This window comes from Cavia porcellus, unplaced genomic scaffold, assembly GCF_034190915.1.
Source record: "Cavia porcellus strain 051 isolate PalLab524CR breed Dunkin Hartley unplaced genomic scaffold, mCavPor4.1 scaffold_18, whole genome shotgun sequence".
Classification (NCBI taxonomy): Eukaryota; Metazoa; Chordata; class Mammalia; order Rodentia; family Caviidae; genus Cavia; species Cavia porcellus.
In genome coordinates this window covers 48808730-48827596 of record NW_026947501.1, presented here as the reverse complement: position 1 = coordinate 48827596, position 18867 = coordinate 48808730, and the positions used below count along the sequence as shown (strand labels likewise).

Below are 18867 nucleotides of genomic sequence, written 5' to 3'. Positions count from 1 at the left end.
TGACTCGGTGACCAGTGATACCTGGACCCTGGGTCTCCAGAGAAAGACCAGTCCAGGCCCTTAAAATGGAAAAACCAGCACAAGTCCAAAAAAAAGACTAAATGAGAACTTACTAGGAATGTCTGGAACGATTGGGTCGAGACTGAAGCCTAGGGTCAGGTCCATCTAGGAGCTCCTCTCCTCTTTCCTTCCTCTTTACCTTCCTAAAGTCCAAAGTGCTCATCTGTTAAAAACCATCAGGGACACAGGAAGGCTCACCTTTGTTTGCCGTCCTGTAGTCTGTTTACTTACCCAGTGATGGAAGAGAGGACTTCAGTAAGGCTTGGAGACCAGGAAGGTGATGGGAGAACGTCCTTGAAGACTATCTTAGTGCAGGATGGGGCTCAAAGCCCTTTTATCTTTACAGAGCAAGTGAAGAAACTTGGCAGCTGCTGATCTGTGGATCCCCATCAGTCTCCAAGCGGGAGGAGTGAGACCAGAGAGGTTTTGAGAATCCATCCTTTGCTCTGAAGCTTTGGTGCTGAAAGCTGCTGTCCTGGCAGAGCCAGGCTCTCCACAGATCACACAGTTTAAAACAGACTTGGCCTTCATGCTGACGTTTTGAAGTGTGAGGATGAGCAGATGGACTTGGGTGGAAGGACAGCAGGGACCAAGGAGCCTGGACTCTCTGTCTCCACACCTCTGCACCTTTCAGAGTGCCTTCTCTTACTCTGGAAAGTGTTAATGTACTTTTAATTATGGTGTAAGCCTTCGCTGGTAATTCTGATTAGGCAAGACTGAGCCCTCTAAATCTGTGGTGACCATCCAAACATAAAGGATGAAAATTAGGTAACAAGAAGACAAAATACACCTGTTTGTCAGCCTTGGTCACTGCAGCACAGTGTCTGAGACAATCAACCTAAAAGAAGAAGGTTTGTTTAGGCTCACGGTTTCAGAGGCTGCAGTCTGTGGTCTGTTGGGCCTGTTGCCTTGGGGTCTTTGGTGATGAGGCACACAGCATGGTGGGGAGCACATGGTGGAAAAACTTTTATTTTATGGCACCCAAAAAGAGAGCAATCAAGAGATAGAAAGGCTCCCTGGGGTCCCAACATCCTTTTCAGGGGCCACCTAGAGTGACCCAACTTCCTTCCAGCTTCCCCTACCTCCCAACCATATCTCCCCAGGGTCCAAGCTCAGCATAAGCATCTCTGGGGACATTCAAGGCCCATGCACTACAATCGCATGGGTCCTTTAATTCTTCAGACATCCTCTGGAAAAAGTGAAACCAAACAACACACTTAGCATTGCCTTTATAAATCTGCCTACCACACAGCATAAGACTACAAAACACAGGAGAGACTTTGAATTGATAAACTAGGTGGGATCACGTACATTATTCATGAGATTGTTTGCATCCATGCTTAGGGTTTAACCTGTCTAATTAAGTAGATTTGAGGGCTGAGGTGTAACAAAATGCTCCCAGCTGTCTTCAGGTCCTGTCCAGAATGGTGGACTCTGTGGTAGTCCAGCTGAGTTGTGTTCTAAGCGTAAAATATCCAGGTGATTTTTTTTAGGATTTACAAAAAAAAAAAAAAAAAAAAAAAAAAAAGGACTGTAAAATATCTTACTAGTAAATTTTATATAGATTAGGTATTGATAGTTAGCTCTTGTGGATTAGAAAGCATGGTATGAAAATCAGCTCACCAGTTTCTCTTTATGCTATAGCCAGAGTAACTAGAAAAACAGAAATTGTAAGCAGTTTCTATGCTGCTTTGGTCAGACAGCATTGTACAATAGAGCTCATCATTAGCTTCTGGAGATTTGAAGTAAGTTTTATTCACCTTGATAAAGTAAAAGAAAAGCTAGAAGTTAAACACAGGAAATTGAAAACCAGAAGTGTTTTCCTTCCATTGATGGTATCCATGCCCCTGAAAATAAAGAGCAATTCTTTGGGAACGGGAAGGTTGACAGGAAATAAGGAAGGAGAGACTGAGGGAAAGGGCAGGAGTCTTCTCAGAAAACTAAGACGTGGAGTTGAAGCCATCTGGAGGGAAAGAAGAGAGACAGCTTTCATGTTTTTGCAAGGAGCTGAGAGTGGCGCTCAGGGCCTCACAGGTGCTGGGCAGCCCAGCCCCAGCCCCTGGGGGAGTCAGGGAAGCTTCTTCAACTGGGCTGAAGAGCAGAGCTCCCCTTGAGTCGGGGCCCCTGCAGGGATTAGCAAAGCCCTTTCCTACACCCCGGCTGGGGCACTTTCTATTTCTTAGGAATTGAAGCTACAATCGTCAGCAACATTCAGTGTTCAAAATCACATATTTTCTTCCCTCTTCTTGACTGAGCCCTGAAAAGTGTCATTTTCATCTGTGTTTGCCTCACAGAGGTGTTGAAAATGATCACTAGAACCTGTGTATTAAGATCTCTAGGTCTTTTTTCTAAGTAGTCTCAAAAAGATACTTGAATTTTGGTGGAAATTTAAAAAAAAAAAAAATCCCAAGGAACCACACATTGTATTGTCGAAGATTAGCAGGGGACTTCAAAGCCAATCAGTTTCTCCCCATCACTGATTTCTGATTCTCTTGTGTTTATCTAGCAGATTTCCTTAGTGGAGTAATAATCTCAGCATAAGTGACCCCCAGACTGAAGAGTTAATTTTCTAGAATACATGATAGGGTGCTCGGTCATCCTGCAGAGCTGTGGCTGACTGATGATATTCAGCGTGTGACATCCATGTGATGATGGTGTTTGGAACAGGAGAAAGCTTGTGCTGCTTTCTCATTTTTAGGACCGTTGTTTCCTGTGCGTAATGGAATAGACCTTAGGATAGGAGTGGGGATTCTTCAGACAGGAGAAATTTGGTGTTTAATGACACTTAAATGACAGGAAATTTTATGAGCGTGTCCTACATGAAGAACTGGTGCCCAGGCAGAGAGTGCCTCTCAGGTGCGGAGCACTGGGGGTGCTGGCCTAGCCTGGGTTCAGTCCCCAGCACTGTACGAACTCATTCTCCAAGATCATCTTGTTCACATAGATGGGCAATGCTGCTCCCTTCCAGGCTGGGGTCTTGTCTGGGTTCTTGAGGTCCTAGACAAGTGAGTTGGACACTCTAGAGAAGCAGCAGGGCCAGTGACTTGTGTAAGAGAAAAGACAAGATCCACTCCACAGGGTGGGTGTGGTGCTGAGTCGGGCTCAGGTGAAGGATTGAGCCTAGGGTTTGTGGGGGGCTGGAGGGTGCGGTCTGAGATTTGACTCCTGCCAGTGAGTCCCTAGGACAGTGGCGGGATTTCTGAGCTCTTTTGGCTGATAGAGGAATTGTCATGGTGGCCACAGCCCCTGGGGATGGCAAATCTGCATAGTCAGTGGCATGGTAATCAGGGCTGGGATCCCCATGGTAGTAGAGAACCTCAGGGCATCTTCCTGGATTTACCAGGCATCAGCTAAGGTGTCCTTGTCCTGGGCTAATGTCCAGCTCCCAAGGTGCTCAGGCCAGGAAGCTACTCCCAGGCAGGCCCCCTGCTTCCCCGGCCTTGCCTGCCTCTGCCTCTGGCCTTGCCAGCACCACTTGCTCTGGGGACAGCTTCTTTTGAGTGTTCTTGTGCTCATTTAAAAATGATGTTATCCCTACTAGCTGAGTTTTGAAGAACACTGTAGAAAATAATATTACTCTCTGATAATGTGTAGGCCAAAGTATAAAACAGCTGTACATTGGAAAGATAAAGAACTTCATTGATGTTGATAAAAAAAAATTTCTGTTTTTCTAAAAGAAATGTTTTTTTAGTGATACTGCAAAAAAGCCCACAATTAATACCCAGCCAGTCTCTAGAGCCCCAGTCTCTCTGTCTGTCTTTCTCTGTTTCTCTATCAGTCTCTGTGTACTGAGAATTGAACACAGGGCCTTCACACTGAGTTGCATCCCCAGTCCTTTTGTTTTTGTTTTTGTTTTTGTTTTTATTTTTATTTTGAGACAGGCTCTCACCAAGTCGCCAGACTGCCCATGCTAGACCCAAATATGTGATCCTCCTGCCTCAGCCTCCCACAGTGCTCCGTTCACAGTATACACCACCCTGCCTGGATTAAGTCAATTTTCCAGCCCCTTTATGGAGAGGGCAGAGGAGCAGAGCTTGCAGCTAAGGCTTTTCTCTCAGTGAAGGACCAGGCCCTGTCATGAGAACCTTAGAGTGGCCTGAGCCAGCCTCAGTTTCCCTGCTAGCAGCCTCTGCGGGGGAAGAAGCTGGCCCACTGGAGCCAGGGATTTCTACCTTGGTCCCTGGCCAGGAGAAGGTGAGCCACTCCTCTGGGTCAGATGGAAGGCTGGGCTCATCTGGTGTCCCCAGGGGACCTGGCCACGGCTGTCCTCCTCCAGGCACCCTCACAGCTAATCCCCTGCTATTTGTGGAGCCTGAGTCACCAAAGTCCCTGTTGCCAGAGCCCAGCTCCACAGCAGCAGAGGCTGTGTTAAAGTGGTGACTCGATCAAATCAGACTAAGCCAGGCGAGGAGCCTAGCTAGATCAAGCTCAGTGGTGCACACCTCCAGCACTCAGGAGGCTGAAGCAGGAGGATTGCCATGAGTTTGAGGTCAGCCTGAACTCCATTACAAGACCCTGATTCAAAAAACCAAAAAGGTACCTTTTTGCATAGATAGGCCACATTTTCCTTTGCTAGTTATCTGTTGCTGGGCATCTAGGTTGTTTCCACATCTGTTGTAACTGGGCCAGTGTAAGTGTCAGTGAGACGGTATTAATACAATACGGTGTCTTCAGTTCCTTCAGGAATATACCTAGGAAAGGTATACACCCAGGTATATATCCAGTGTATATCCTGAATATACCCAGGAAAGATATACACTCAGTGTGTACCCAGAATATACCCAGGAGAGGTATGCACCCCCCAGGTGTACCCAGCATATATCCCTACCTGTGTCATTGCAGAACAGGAGCCCTCTCCTGTGAGCCCTGTTGGACAAAGGCCCTTGACTGGCCTGGAGCATTGGAGAACTGTGATTGGATGAGGCTGTGCCATGTGACCTGCTCTGAGGCCATTGAGTCTGCTCAATGCCAGACTATGGTGAATGCTTTGAGCCACTGAGTCTGGGCTGACCATAGTTGCCAAGGAAGGCTGGGCCTTGCATAGTGAGGGATGGAAGGTGGGAATGAGGGGTGGAGAGAAGGGCATTCTAGGAAGGAAAAACAGACAGTAGAAGGCTCCAAGGAGAAGAGGTGGTACATCCAGAAACTGAGTTCCAGGTGGGGACAATGGCAGCCTTGGCACCTTCTTTTGCAGGCAAAGATGAAGCACGATTACATTATGCTTCTCTTTTGTGGCCCGGGATGTGTGAGCAGGGTGTGGTACAACTGATGACATGCTTCTGGCACTGTGGGGCCAAGGCTGGAGCTTTTTCCCTGAGCTGCCCGTTGCCCCTGGAACTAAGGGGTCCATGTTGGGGAAGAGGTGCCGATGTCTGAAAGGGAGAGCGCTTGGCAAAGGGTGGTGAGAACTACAGCCATTTTCCAATCCTACATAAGCCCTCATGCTCACCTGCCGATAAAATGTTTAATGAGGTGACTCGGGTTTCAGCTCTTCTCTTCCTCTTTCTTCCCTCCCCTCTAATTCCCTCTACTTCCCCCAAACTTTGATGAACTCAGAAATCATCTGACAAGTCTGTTTTAGGCAGAGGTCCAGTGATAGGCAGAGATCCTGATTCCCTTGAGGTCTCAGATGGGCCCAGGTGTTTGTTTTTCCAGGGATTTTCAGTAATTACGCTGTCCACAGACCATGCTGCTCTGGTGTACTCACTAGGAGCTGTCAGAGCTTCCAGAAAGCAGTGACACAGGCAGATGGCGCCACACAAGAGGAACACTGTCTTAGTTACTTTTCTCTGTTGCTGAGATAGTACCTGACACACAAAATTAAAGAAAGAAAGATTTATTAGCTCGCAGTGATTAGCTCAGTTCATAATCAGCTGGCTCCAAGGCATCATGGTGTGGCTGAGGGGCAACTGATCATGAAGGTGAATGAAAACAAAAGCAGAAAGAGCAAAATGGAGGTAAGAGCAAGCCTCTTCTCCCTTATGCTGTGTGCCCACTTCCTGCCCTCAGTAGGTATGGCACTCACTCTGTCTCTGTGCCATCCTTTGCACAGGATGAGGATGTTTACAAAGTGACTGCCCCGACTAGCTAGTAAGTCACTTAGCTAAACTTCTAAACTTCCCAGTTGACACCTGAATCCAACCATCACAGCAAGCTAGAGTGTAAACAGCCAACCCGGGGCATGTCCTCTACACCCTAGGATGTAGAAACTGTTGAGTTACTTCCTTAAGCTTCTAGACTTTTTGAGTTGACACAATGTATCAACCATTACAAACCTGAGGGTATTCCACATGTGTAAACAGAGCAGGCTGTGGCATGGTGGATTCTCTTACCCAGCCTGGCCTGTGGCTCACATCCAGCACCCACAGGAATTCCCCATCTGGAAATGGTTAATTCCATTGTCCTGATCTCAGCCAAGCCTTCCTGCCTCTCGGAAGCCATTCTCAGCATTCCTCAGTGAGTCAGGAGGCTCTGGGGTGCCCTGGCACCTCATGCTTCACTGCACTTCTAATGTGGAGCTGCAATCCTTTGTGAGTCCTCTCTCTGAGCAACCACGCTGCTCTCAGTGCCCATGCGTGCTAATGTCAATGCTGATGGAACTGACTTGGAAGTGTTCATGAAGGGGAAAAAGAATGCCACGGAGAATCCACATGATGAATGTGGCTACATGAACACCTGGTATTTAAATGGTTTCAATGCACTTATTTCATCTTGGGTATTTTAAGAAAAATTGTTGCAGCTCTCTGCCTGGGTCTTCCTTTGGAAAATAATTGTCAGTGGCATTTTCTCATATGTCAGACTCACTTTCTCTTGGTCGTCAGGTTTCCTGGAAGAGACGAGTCACTATATAGTGAACCCATGCCCTGGAATAATTAACTTAACTCACATGAGTGAGTGCTTTATTCTGAGAACCTGCAGCGGACCCTGTGTCACTGCACGAACTGACCTTCACCAACACAGAGGAAGCTTTCTTACTGGCCGTCTTCACTGCTAGTGGCTGGCACTGCACATGGCTTCATATTCTGGCAAAGTCTTGGCTGAGATTGTGTTACCTTGGCTGAGATTGATATTTTCCTGTAATGCTATCCATGTTCTTTAAAAATCATGTAGAGATAGATCATGGGAACAAATGAACTTTGCAACCTGCTATCAGTCCAGTTCCCTCTAAGCAATCCAGTCCTAGGGAGAGTCTCCTAAATGGAGAATAAGAGAATTGACCTTTCTTCCAAAAATTTTTTTTTAAAAAAGCACTTATATTGGTAAACTAAAATATTCGCCATGGGCTTTTTACTTTGTAGACACAGACTATATGTATGGACGTTATCAAAACAGATGAAGAATATTTAGGAAACGTAAAATTTTATGGTAGCAAAAGATGACTCAGCCCTTCTCTTTGACCACACGTCCTCCCGCCATTCTCACCACTGTCCATAGCACTTCCAAAAGTCTGTTTCCACGAGACTTTTGTGGTTGCCTCAATGTCTTGAATTCATCAGTGACATTTATGATCATTTTTCTCAGAAACACAGCAATGGTGCATCCTCCTCCACCTTATGAACCAGATTGGGCACCATGCACCTTCCAGCTCTTCCCCAGAGTCAAAATGATGATGAAATTTAAAGGTTTTGATTCAGTTCAGGACATCCAGGCAGCCAGGACCCTGCAACTACAAGGGGCTTCCAGAGCTGCTTCAGAAAGCAGCAAGAATGATGGGGTGACTGTAAATAACCTGAGGGACATTAATGACAATGTGTCTTTTACAGCAATATTTTTAAAAATTGGAGGCTTCACCATATTTCATCACTCCTCATATATACACTTACTGTGTATTTATATATGCTGCATGAACAACATTCACAGGCAGATGCCAGCCTTCACCATCTGCCCTTGGTAGTGATGTCCATTCCCTTTGCTTCTGGAAACTTCCCGGTTATCTAGAAGAAGCACTGTGGAGCTTCATTATCCCAGACACAGCCAAGGTTGAGAGAGCCGTGCCCAGGAGGGATGACAGCTGGCTTCCGGCCTTTTTGCACGCTCCTTCTGGTTGGAGGAGCATGGGTACCGTTGGCAGGCAGCATCACCGGGTGCTTCAGTGGACTCACCGCGTACTACAGAAAAGTGTTTGCAGAATTTCCTATTCAGAAAGTCACCACATGACAGGCCTCTAAATAGCAAAGCTGTTTTCCCCGTGAAAACTCTGGTGAGGTGGTATTAGCGAGCCTAATTTTTGCCTGTTCTGTATTTTGAGTGATATAGAGAATAGAAAACCTCAATTGCTGGTGAATGCAAAAACCACTAATTACAGTGATTTTACTTCCCCATCCCTAAATTGGCGATAATCACCACGCAGTTATGATAAAGTGAGGCAAGATAATAACAAAGTAGAAGGCACCCTTGAATTCTGACCTCCCCACCATCCTATAGAAAGGAAGCCAGCACCTGTCAAAACACGGATGCTGGGGGATGGTCTGGGGCCCAGGCGCTGCAGCGGGCTTTGGAGATAAAATGACAAACCATTGTAGGTAACAAATGACCACCGTCCTCCTGCCTTGGGCCCCTCTAGTTCCATCCTCTGGATGTCCCTCAGCTTTCTCTCTCTAAAATACAAATCCGTTTCAGCTTCCTTGCTGATCAAATTGCATTCATGATGCTACAGAGGCTGCCCTGAGTGTGGGAGATCCTTCTTTTTCCTAACAGAATTTCCAGCAGGGTCTTAGTGGAGACAGAGGTAGACAGATTAGAGATAATTATATATTTAAAGGTGGAGACTAGAGGCATAATAAACAATGTGGCATCTGTGTTTTCCACCCTGGCTTCTGCACATTAGGTATGACGGTATCACTGTCCTACACTAAGTTCTTCCATTGTCTTCTCTTAGCCTTGTCACCTCCCTGTCCTCCAGCTAGCAGAATCACCCTACAGTTCCCCTGTGTGCGCTAACCTCCTCTTCAGTGCCTGGGTCCTTGCCTGGGTCTTTCTCTTGGGTTACAATCGGGCTTCTTACCTATGGAGTCTATGTTCACAGCTTCCATTGCCTTCAGGTCCAAAATTTTCCAAAAGACAGCTCCGACTGCTCTGAACACATGCAATGTGGGGTAATGACTGTACACATAATCTATCATATCAGGTACTCTAAGCCATCCCACATTTAAAGCATCAAGTACTCCCACATTTAAAGCATCAGGTACTCCCACATTTAAAGCATCAGGTACTCTAAGCCTCCCACATTTAAAGCATCAAGTACTCCCACATTTAAATCATCAGGTACTCCTACATTTAAAGCATCAGGTACTCTAAGCCTCCCACATTTAAAGCATGTGGGAGGTGGTGCGTAAGTTCCATGCAAATGCTGTGCCATTTTATGCCAGGGACTTGCGCATCCTCAGAGGTGGGTGGGTACAGAGGTTCCTGGAGCTGGGTCCCTGGGATACTGAAGGGCAACCATACTCACCTCTTCTGTTCCCTGCATGGCGAGCTCACACTGGCTAATGAAAACTTCGGAGAGGTGTCCCCTAGAGGGAAGTTCCAGTTTCCTTCCCTGCAGCTTCCAAAGCACCCTTCCCATTGCCCTGTCCCCCATGCCATGGGTGGCACTGATGCCTCCTTGACAGTTCTTCCCTTGGGCTGCAAACTGTCCAAGGTTAGAATCCGTGTCTTTCTTAGTTTCATCTTCCTGGACCTCAGCTCAGAATTTGGTCCAATGTAGATGTCCAGAACAGGACGGTTGATACTAAGTTGCTTCACACAATCATCATCACTAATGAGTTTAGGAAAAAGAGACACACGTGGAGGAAGAGTGATTCAGGATCGAGGGGGAAGTAAAAGAGGGGGAGTGCAGAGACCATAAAGGACAACAGTTTTATTCTGAAGTATGCTATAGAGTTCAGAAATCCAACTAGCATTGCCTGAGATAGAAACTGCCCATCCAAGTCATTATGTGGGTGTAGGCAATGCAGAAGGTGTAGAATGGGGAGAAGCAGCCACACTCGTCTGAGGAAGGATGAAAAACTTCCCCCTCCCGTCTGTAGCATGCGGTGCACCTGTGGGGTGCTGTGACCTAAAACCAGGCCCCAGGACACTTGCGACCACATCCTCCAAAACCCCTGATGCCCAGGAGAGCCGGGAGCCCTGGCCCACGCCATGAACCTGCTCTAGAAGTGGTCTGTGATTATTCTAGAAGGGAAGGGCAGACAAATCTAACATTGATGTTGAGACTCTCAGCTCTAGAAGGTGATGCCCCAGAGTGGGTAGAGAAAGGTTTTATTTTCCTCTGTCCCTGAGCCATGTACTGGCCACACCTAACTTGCTCCTTTGTCACTGTTTAACCTTATGATGTTGTCAAAGGTGCAGGAATTTGACTTCCCAGCCAAGAATACACCAGCACCAATCTCTTCCTAGCAGGGTCCCCACCAGGCATGCCCTGGCTTGGGCATCAAGTTTGCATGGCAGACCAGAGTGGGACCTGCTGATCACTGTCCCCAGCATCACACATACGTCGGGCTGCCCTGTGTGCAGCAGCATCCTGTGTGGGCAGGCCCAGTCAGTCCTCTCTGGGGGGCGATGCTGGAGGAAACTGCCTTATGTGACAGGAGGGTGGACGCTGTGGACGCTCATGTAAAAGTCACTCATCTGCATTCCCACCATGTGTCTGAGTTCCCTGTCACTTCTGAATAGAGATCTCTCTGCCTGTTGTTCACGAGGTGAACTGAAGGTCGCTGTTTTGCCCAATTGGTTTACACTTTTCCCCACTGAGTGATGTATGTGATTTCGGGGAGTAGTGTTTAGCCCATGCATAAAACCTCTGCGAAAATCATGTTTCAAATTATGAATAAACAAAAACCTACACCAAAAATCAAAGTGGGGTTTGGTGGGGTGGTGCTCGTTGCAGAGCTGAGGCTTCAACTTTGCGGCCAACGTAGCTTTATTTTTAAAAAACAAAATGACTGTGAAAACCTGGGTGGCAGGCACTGTGGTATTCTTTATGCTCTATATTTATCATAAGCTTAAATGCTCCATAATATGTCCTGTGTGAAACGTCTTTGGCGTAGAATCAGAGAATCCTGAGAAGTAATATGGCCGCTGTAAGCTGTACTCGCTACAAATGTCTTGTTTTTCGTATTTCAGGGAAGCTCACTGATTTGGGTTGCAGTGTATATGTCTTTCCTTTCCAAAACCCATTATCATTCAGATTGTTAGTCAGCTTTACCTGTTTTTGCCCTCATGCTGTTGCACTGGGAAAATCTTACGTTCTAAAAGTCTGGGTATACAGAAATTAAGTGAATATGAAACATGAAGCTTTTCAGAACTGTGGGGGGTGTGGGGAACCAGTGGCCCCCAAAGGCGTCTGTCTACATCCTACTCCTGAGAGTTTACTCATCTTTTGTTTGGAAGGGCAAAGGGGCCTTTGCAGATGAGGCTGGCTTAGGGTTTTGAGGAGGAGTGTGGAGGGGGTTATCCAGGTGGTGTGAAGAGATGGCAGGGGTCCTGGGAGAGGCGGGGAGGTGCGGCTAGGGAAGGACGTGTGGGGACGGCTCTGGGTCCAGCTGTCTGCCCGGCACCCTGCACCACCTCCAGCCAGGCAGTCTGAGTCTTCTTGTTTATAAGAGGGAGTGAGGGTTCTGCAGCTTCCCTCAGACGTCGCTCATGAGGCTGAAGCAACACAGTCTCCACCAAGTGCTGTTGCTGGACTTTGGGCATAGAGGAGGGGCCGTCAGCGTGGACCAGGGTGTGTTAAGCCATGAGCCAGTCGGAGGCTTTGTCCTGTGTTTGTGGCTGCTGAATTTATTAGCACATTGAAAAAGATCTCTTTTTGTTTTGGGAAACCATATCAGTTATGCTAGCTTTGCTCGTATAAATCTACAAGAAAGATCTGTGTGTTCTGGGGGTCACTGGGGCTCCACACAAACTCCTTGCCTGGGTGGGGTCTTCCTTTCATTTGAATGTGAGGCATGGAAATAAGTATTGTTTTGTCTGGTCCCTGAAAAATGACGTGATTATGGTGAATCATTAGATCTTAACTCAGGGGACTAAAGGTTTGCAGATTTCTACCTGACCTTGGGCTCCTGGGAGGAGAACCTGGGGGCCAGGAAACTATCTGCCCCCAAGGGAAACGTGCATCCAGCTTAGGCTCCCGGGCTTGGCCTTTCTCCAGGTTGCAAGGGTTCCACACACAAACAGATGCTGTGAGCCCAGAATCCAGGACTCTGTGGTTCCTTTCAGAAATAAATACAGAGGAAACAAGCAGAAGATTTCTCTCCTTTAGAATTCTCGGGGTTTCTAAGTAGGTTTAGAATTTCACAGAAGTAGATGGGTGAGCAGAAATGAGAAGAGTTAAGGCTGTGGGATTTAAAAATTAAAAAATCAGATGAGTGGGTCCCAGAGGTGTTCAGGGCCCTGGGGAACTGAAGAGAAGTCTGTGGTTACGTGGAGAAGGATGCTGGGGCATGCAGAGAGGAAGGCTACAGTGCCGATGCCAGAAGACTCACAGATGTGTGATTCTGGGATGCGGGACAGAGGGCACAGATGGTTAGATGGAGCCTGGGAGCTGACGTACTCTCCCAGAGACAGCAGGGACCCCAGAGTCAGTGAGCAATGCCATGGTCTAGAGCAGATGGGGAGGTGACCATTTAGCCCAGGAGCCAGGTGTTGCATCCTGGGTGAATCTTGTGTCCCCATAGCAGCTGTTGCATTCTGGGTGAATCTTGTGTCCCCATAGCAGTTGTGTCTTCCCTTCAGAATCACCGCCTGCGCAATGACCATGAATAAGTACGTGGAGGAAAACGTGTCCCAGAAGTCTTACACCACCATCAAGTACTTCATGAAGATGCTGAGCAGCGTCAGCGAGACCCTCATCTTCATCTTCATGGGCGTGTCCACCGTGGGGAAGAACCACGAGTGGAACTGGGCCTTCGTCTGCTTCACGCTGGCCTTCTGCCTCATCTGGAGGGCGCTGGGTGAGGGGCCGTGTGCGAGGTGCACTCTGGCCACTGGGACGTACCAGGGCCTTTCTTCCTGTGTCCACCTGTCGCTGCACTGTGCTTTATTTCTTCTTCCCCGTATCCTTCCTTTCCCTTCACCTCCTCCTCCTGCCTCCTTTTCATTCTCCTTCTTTCCTCCTTCCTCTTCTCCCTCCTCCCTCCCCTCTTTGCATCTTTCTCATCTCCTTTCCATTTCTTCTGCTTCTTTCTCTGATGCTTTTTCCTGTTTTACACAGCTCCTTTCTTTCCTCCTCTTCCTCTTCTTCCTTCCTTTCCCTTTCTTTCTCTGCTTTCTCTTCTTCTTCCTTTTCTTCCTCTCACCTCCTCTTCCTCATCTCTTTTCTCCTCCTCCTCTCTTTCTTCTGCTCTCCTCACTTCCTGACATTTTCTTCTCTTCCCTTGGCTGCAAATGCAATCAGTCCATCTGGCTTCTCTGTTGCCACACTTTCCCCTGTTATCCTGGAGCAATGACAGCAAAGACCTGACCCCCAGGGGTCCTACCGGACAGGTCTTGGGACATCTCCTTAAATACTTGGCCCCATCCAAGGAGCACAGAAAACGGGTGGAACCATCACATAGCCTGGCCTCATGGTCCACTTCTGGGTCTGTCTTTCTGCCCAGGCGTCTTTGTCCTGACCCAAGTCATCAACTGGTTCCGAACCATCCCACTCACCTTCAAGGACCAGTTCATCATTGCCTACGGAGGCCTGCGAGGTGCCATCTGCTTCGCGCTGGTGTTCCTGCTCCCGGCCGCCGTGTTCCCCCGCAAGAAGCTGTTCATCACGGCCGCCATTGTGGTCATATTCTTCACCGTTTTCATCCTGGTGAGTCTCGTCCTTTCTCTCTGAAGTGCTCCCTGAGCCAGGGCACAGTGAGGCTTTTCCATCTAACACATGGATTCTGTAGACAGTGTGCCAAGTGGCAAGGTGTGTGGAGGATTTGGGAGCCATGTCACTGGGAACAGGATATTTCCTGCCTGGGCTCACATCCCTGGCTTATCCAGGGAGCTAAGAGAGTCGGGTCCAGTCCCCGGGGCCCCCACAGCTGTGCTGTTTATAGACATACAGCCCTGGGAGCTCAGCTTTCTCCTGGATGCTCCCAGACTGCATTCACTAATCCTGCCTTGTGTGTCCTTCTCTGGCCCAGTGAGCGAGCTCCTCATGGGCTGCCCGTGCTCTGTGACCCTGCCCAGCCCTGTGCCATGGGCTGACTGCCGGAGACACAGGCTGGGTGAACTCTGGCTTAATATTGGGGTGCAGTAGATGCATCTGGAGACCATAACGTTGAGTGAAAAAATCAGACACAAAGCTTAAATATTGCATGGTTTCTCTTATATGAGAAACCCAAAGTGTAAATAAATTAAAGATAGAAATAAATGATAAATAATAAGGAGATAGGTCTTTTGTAGATATGAAGAGACCAGGAGATAGAGAGACCTGGAGGGAAGGAAGAGGAAGGTGCGGAGAGAAGGCAGCAGTGTCATGCACAGGCACCGACTCCCCACAAGAAATGTAATCATCCTGTGCTGCAAAACTGGACTCATAAAAATAAAACTTTAGAAAAGATGAATAAGTAATAATAACAGTAATAATACTGGGATGCAACAAGCATGGTGGGCCTAGGTCAGGGGCTGGACTTTGGGAGTTCTTCCAGACCTGGCTCCCTCCCAGGGCTTCCATTTTGTGGACTCTCGCAGAGTAAATATTGGCTGGTCTCCTGCTGTGGGCTCTGCAGGACTCTGCAGACCTAGGATCCCAACCTGAGGAGGACAGGATGATCCCAATGCCCCAGGATTGGTGTGGCTGGCTGGGATGGCACAGGGAGGTAGCAGGCTCTAGACATGTGATGCTGGCACACGAGGAAATCAGGGAATTGAAAGTGAGCAATCCAGGGTGCAAAGGTGCCTGGGGGATCAGCAGAGAAACCCCGTGCAGGGGCCAGGGGAACAGCCCTGTGCTGATTGTCACAGAAAAGAGCCGAGATGCATGGGACTGGAACAGAGGCTTCTGGAAGTCCTGCTGGGGAGCCCTGCTGGACAGAGGGCTGCAGAGCACCTCATGCTCTGAGGTCCAGGGTGGCAGGACTGGGATGGCGGGCGCAGGAGGAGGTAAGGAGACCTGGAGCTGGATCACAAAGGTCCTTCAGGCCAATATCATCTCCACTCTCCTCCGGCAGAGGCACAAGTCCATGAGGGACTTCATGTTTAGAACATGGGGTTCAGGGGGGGCAACCTTGTCTTCACATGGATTTCCCCAGCTCTGTGCCAAGAGGCAAGGGCAGAGACAAGGGTCCAGAGGAGGTCACTGTTGTCACCACACTGCCCTGTGGTGGTGGGAAAGAGCTAGACCTGTGAGACCCTGGGATTCAGTCTAAAGATGGGGCTGCAGATTCCCTGGTGGCCAGTGGCATCCCTGGGGTTTGTCCTGCAGACCCTGGAGGGGAGCGTGCATGGAAGAGACAGGCAGGAAGCAGGCAGCAGGGTCACTCACATCCCCTGGAGTTGAGGATCTTGGCAACCAGTCATCATCCTGTTTGCTGCTCACTCCTTGTGAGCAAAATCAGCGAACTGATTTTGTATCTTCAGCTTCCTGCACCTGGGGCCAGGAGGAAGCTGGGCTACACTTGGCAGGGTGGGAGGGTCCCCTCCTCCCCTCCTGGGCCGCTGCCCTACAGCCAGGGGGCCAGGTGTTTCTATGAGGCTGCCCCAGTGCCTAACCTGCTGCAAAAACCCTGCCTCCTGCTGCAAATACCACACATGCAGCCGCTGAGGAATCACACAAAGGTGACATCAGAAAGAGGTCGGTCAGGCTGGGACAGAGAATATGAGCTCCTGTGATTTAGCTATTGTGTTCACAAGACACAAAATTTTATCTCTGCAATCGCCATAAATATTGTATGAAGAAACATAGACAGTATTGCAAAAATGTATAACGTTATTTATGGAAGTCATGTATAGATACTATAGGGTTTCACTGTTGTGCACACAGGTTTGGCTGTTTGGGATTAAGATTCAGTCTAGAAAGTTACCTATCATCTGTATGAAATTCCTGTACACTCCCTTTGAAGGAACACTATGTATAACAATACATTTTTAATGTGACAGATTAACCTCTCTGTGTTTGTTAACGAACCTAAAGGTTGTCTGTGTTCTTCTCATGGCTGATTAGTAACGAACTGCTTGTAAATGGATGTTCCTGAGGGGAGAGGGTCAGTTAGACCTTGCCCATAGTAGCTTATTCTAAACCTTCCCATCCTTTACACTGAGATATTTGTTCATTTGCTTAAGGCAAATAACAGGATTTCTGTCATCAGGGACAGAAAGTACTGATACACAGATCCTGTTAACCAAGGTCTCTCTGTGGACATGATGTGAATGTGAGTGGGGAAGGCTGTGATGTCAGCTAGGATCTGGGCGCAGAGCATTCCAGACAGGAGGAGGTGTGGATGCAAATCCTGAGGGGGGCAGGGGCAGGGAAAAGGATGGGGCGAGGAAGATGCCCGAAGGGCCAGGACAGAGCTTCGGACCCGAGGCAGAGTGTAGCGGCAACTGAACAGTGAGGCTAGCTGGGGACATTTTCTAAGCCAGCGCCCATCTTATGTGAGTAGTGTGAAAGCAACCCGGAGGGAAACACGGATGGTTTGCAAAGTTGGTGAGAATAATTAATTATATATCCATGTGTAAGACTCTAATTCCTAGGTAAGTGTTATGTGTTCTTGTACAAATAGCAGTTTGCACACTTATTATTTAGCTTTAAAAGATGTTTCCCCCTTGTTTCAGTGTATCCTAGAGGGTAAGCTATTCCTGCATGGTACCACTGCGTCCTAACTGGGTGTCAGGGTCGGTCCTGAGGACTTGGACACTGCCTGGGCCACGTTGCTGATTTTTGCAGCACAGCCTTATGCCATCAGAACGTTGCTTATGGAATATTAAAGAAGGGAATGATTTTGAGTCCTTGGTCATTTGAGCTCCCAGTCCTTCCAGTAAGATTGGCCATATTATTTATGCAAAAGATAAGTTGCTTCTCATGTTTTAAAGTTATACTCATGAGTAGGGAAGGGAGGTGCAGAATCAAAGCGCACTGCAGAATAAGGCCAGTCTGGCCTGCTATTCCAGGCTGCCTCTGGTAGCCTCCTGGGCCCCAGTTTCCTTAGCAGTTTCCTCAGCCAGTGCGTGTTGTATAGGGCACCTGACACCAGTTTCTTCTTCTTTCTGTTTCCTGTTTTCTGAGACAGAGTTGTACTATGTAGCCCAAACTGGCCTTGAACTCTTTGTGATTCTCCTGCTTCAACCTCCTGAGTGCTGGGATTACAGGCTTGCACCACCCTGCCCAGCTGATATGGGATCCTCACCTCAAGATTTGCTCTGTTTTAGTAGACAGCATTAGCTAAATTAGTAGCAAAAGAAAGAAGTTAAGTTCTTTTGATATTCTTTTATTTGTTTAATGCAGTAAGGTAGTGATATCTTAGTTAACCCTCTAATCCTGTAGCAGAAGCCCAGATTTCAGTAAAGTCACTCAGTAGCTATCTAGACACAAACACACTAATTGCAAAATGACAGTGCTTCGGCTGGAATTGCAGGGGTGCCAGCGTCTTTGGGCCACGCTCACAGATCCCCTGGGATCTCTTAGTGTAAACCTTTGTGCAGGACTGTGACATACACAGGCTGGCAACAGTCCTAGGACACTGGCCAGAGACACAAGTCCCGAAAACAGAAACACGAGACTCTGTGACTCAGGGTGAGAGCAGTAGCCAGTGCACTTCTCCGGTTCCGCAGTCCCTGGTCCACACAGTAACGCATGTCTCCACAGGGCATGAGCTGCCTTGCAGGGTAGACCCTGAGTTCAGGGATGTTTCGTGATCTCCGGAGTCTGATGTGACTTCATGGTTCCAGTTGCTCACTACCTGCAACCCTGAGAAATGACCCAGGTGAAAAGTTATCATTCTCTGTACCCATTGCCAGAACAGTTGGGGTCTCGCAGGGTCTTGGGGCCCCAGCAATACAGCGAATCTTGGAGGCTTCAGCTTCTCAAACTGAAGAAGAGGTGCTCACTAATGCACAGGAAAGGCAACTAATTGCTAACGAAACGAGCAGATAGACGAGGCTTTCTGAAGATGAGGAAATGCAGGCGAGTGCTGCAGGGTGGCAGGAGATACTCCCTTCCGACTGAGGAATCATGGGAGAAGACGGCGTTGACCCTGACGGACAGCACAGGGGCAGCAGTGGGTCTGAAGGGCAGGAAGCTGCGCATTCAGGCTCAGACACGCACACATCACACATCCGCCCATTTGGTGTCCAGGTGAGGTGGTAAACAGGCAAGTGCCTGCGGGGTCAGGAGCTTACGGGAAATGTCAGCCTGGGACTCAGTGCACAGCCGACTTCAGAGCCTAAGTGTGGAGGAGATTGTTCGAAGAATGGGTGAAAAAGGAGAGAAGAAAAGAAGGCATCTGAGACCAAATCCTCAAATGCACCAATATTTGATAGTTGGGAATTAAGACCCTGGTGATCCAGGTGTGATGATGCACATCTATAATCCCGGCACTCAGGGAGGCTGAGCCAGGAAGATTCCAGGGGTTCCAGCTCAGCCTGAGCAACCTAGTAATTTAATGGAAGCCTGTCTCAAAAATAAATAAAGACTAGATAAATGACTAAGTAAATAAATAAATAAAACTTTTTTTGTTTATTTCATCAGTACATGCCTGCAATGTATAATGTTTACATTCTTTTTAAATTCCTTAATTCCTCTTTTGTTCATTCCCTTCACTTTCCTGAGTGGGGACATAGCTCAGAGAAAGAGGCCTAGGTTCAATTCCTAGCACTTACAACAAAACT

The 18867-nt window shown here is 48.1% G+C and overlaps 1 protein-coding gene across 1 annotated transcript in view; it reads left to right on the top strand.

Annotated features, from left to right (window-relative positions):
* Positions 1 to 18867, top strand: part of Slc9a2 (solute carrier family 9 member A2) — an 80825-nt gene that overhangs the window by 39140 nt on the left and 22818 nt on the right. The window contains exons 4-5 of the mRNA XM_063229744.1: positions 12796 to 13013; positions 13659 to 13861. Coding sequence (XP_063085814.1) covers positions 12796 to 13013; positions 13659 to 13861 — 421 coding nt within the window. The remainder of the gene's footprint in view (positions 1 to 12795; positions 13014 to 13658; positions 13862 to 18867) is intronic.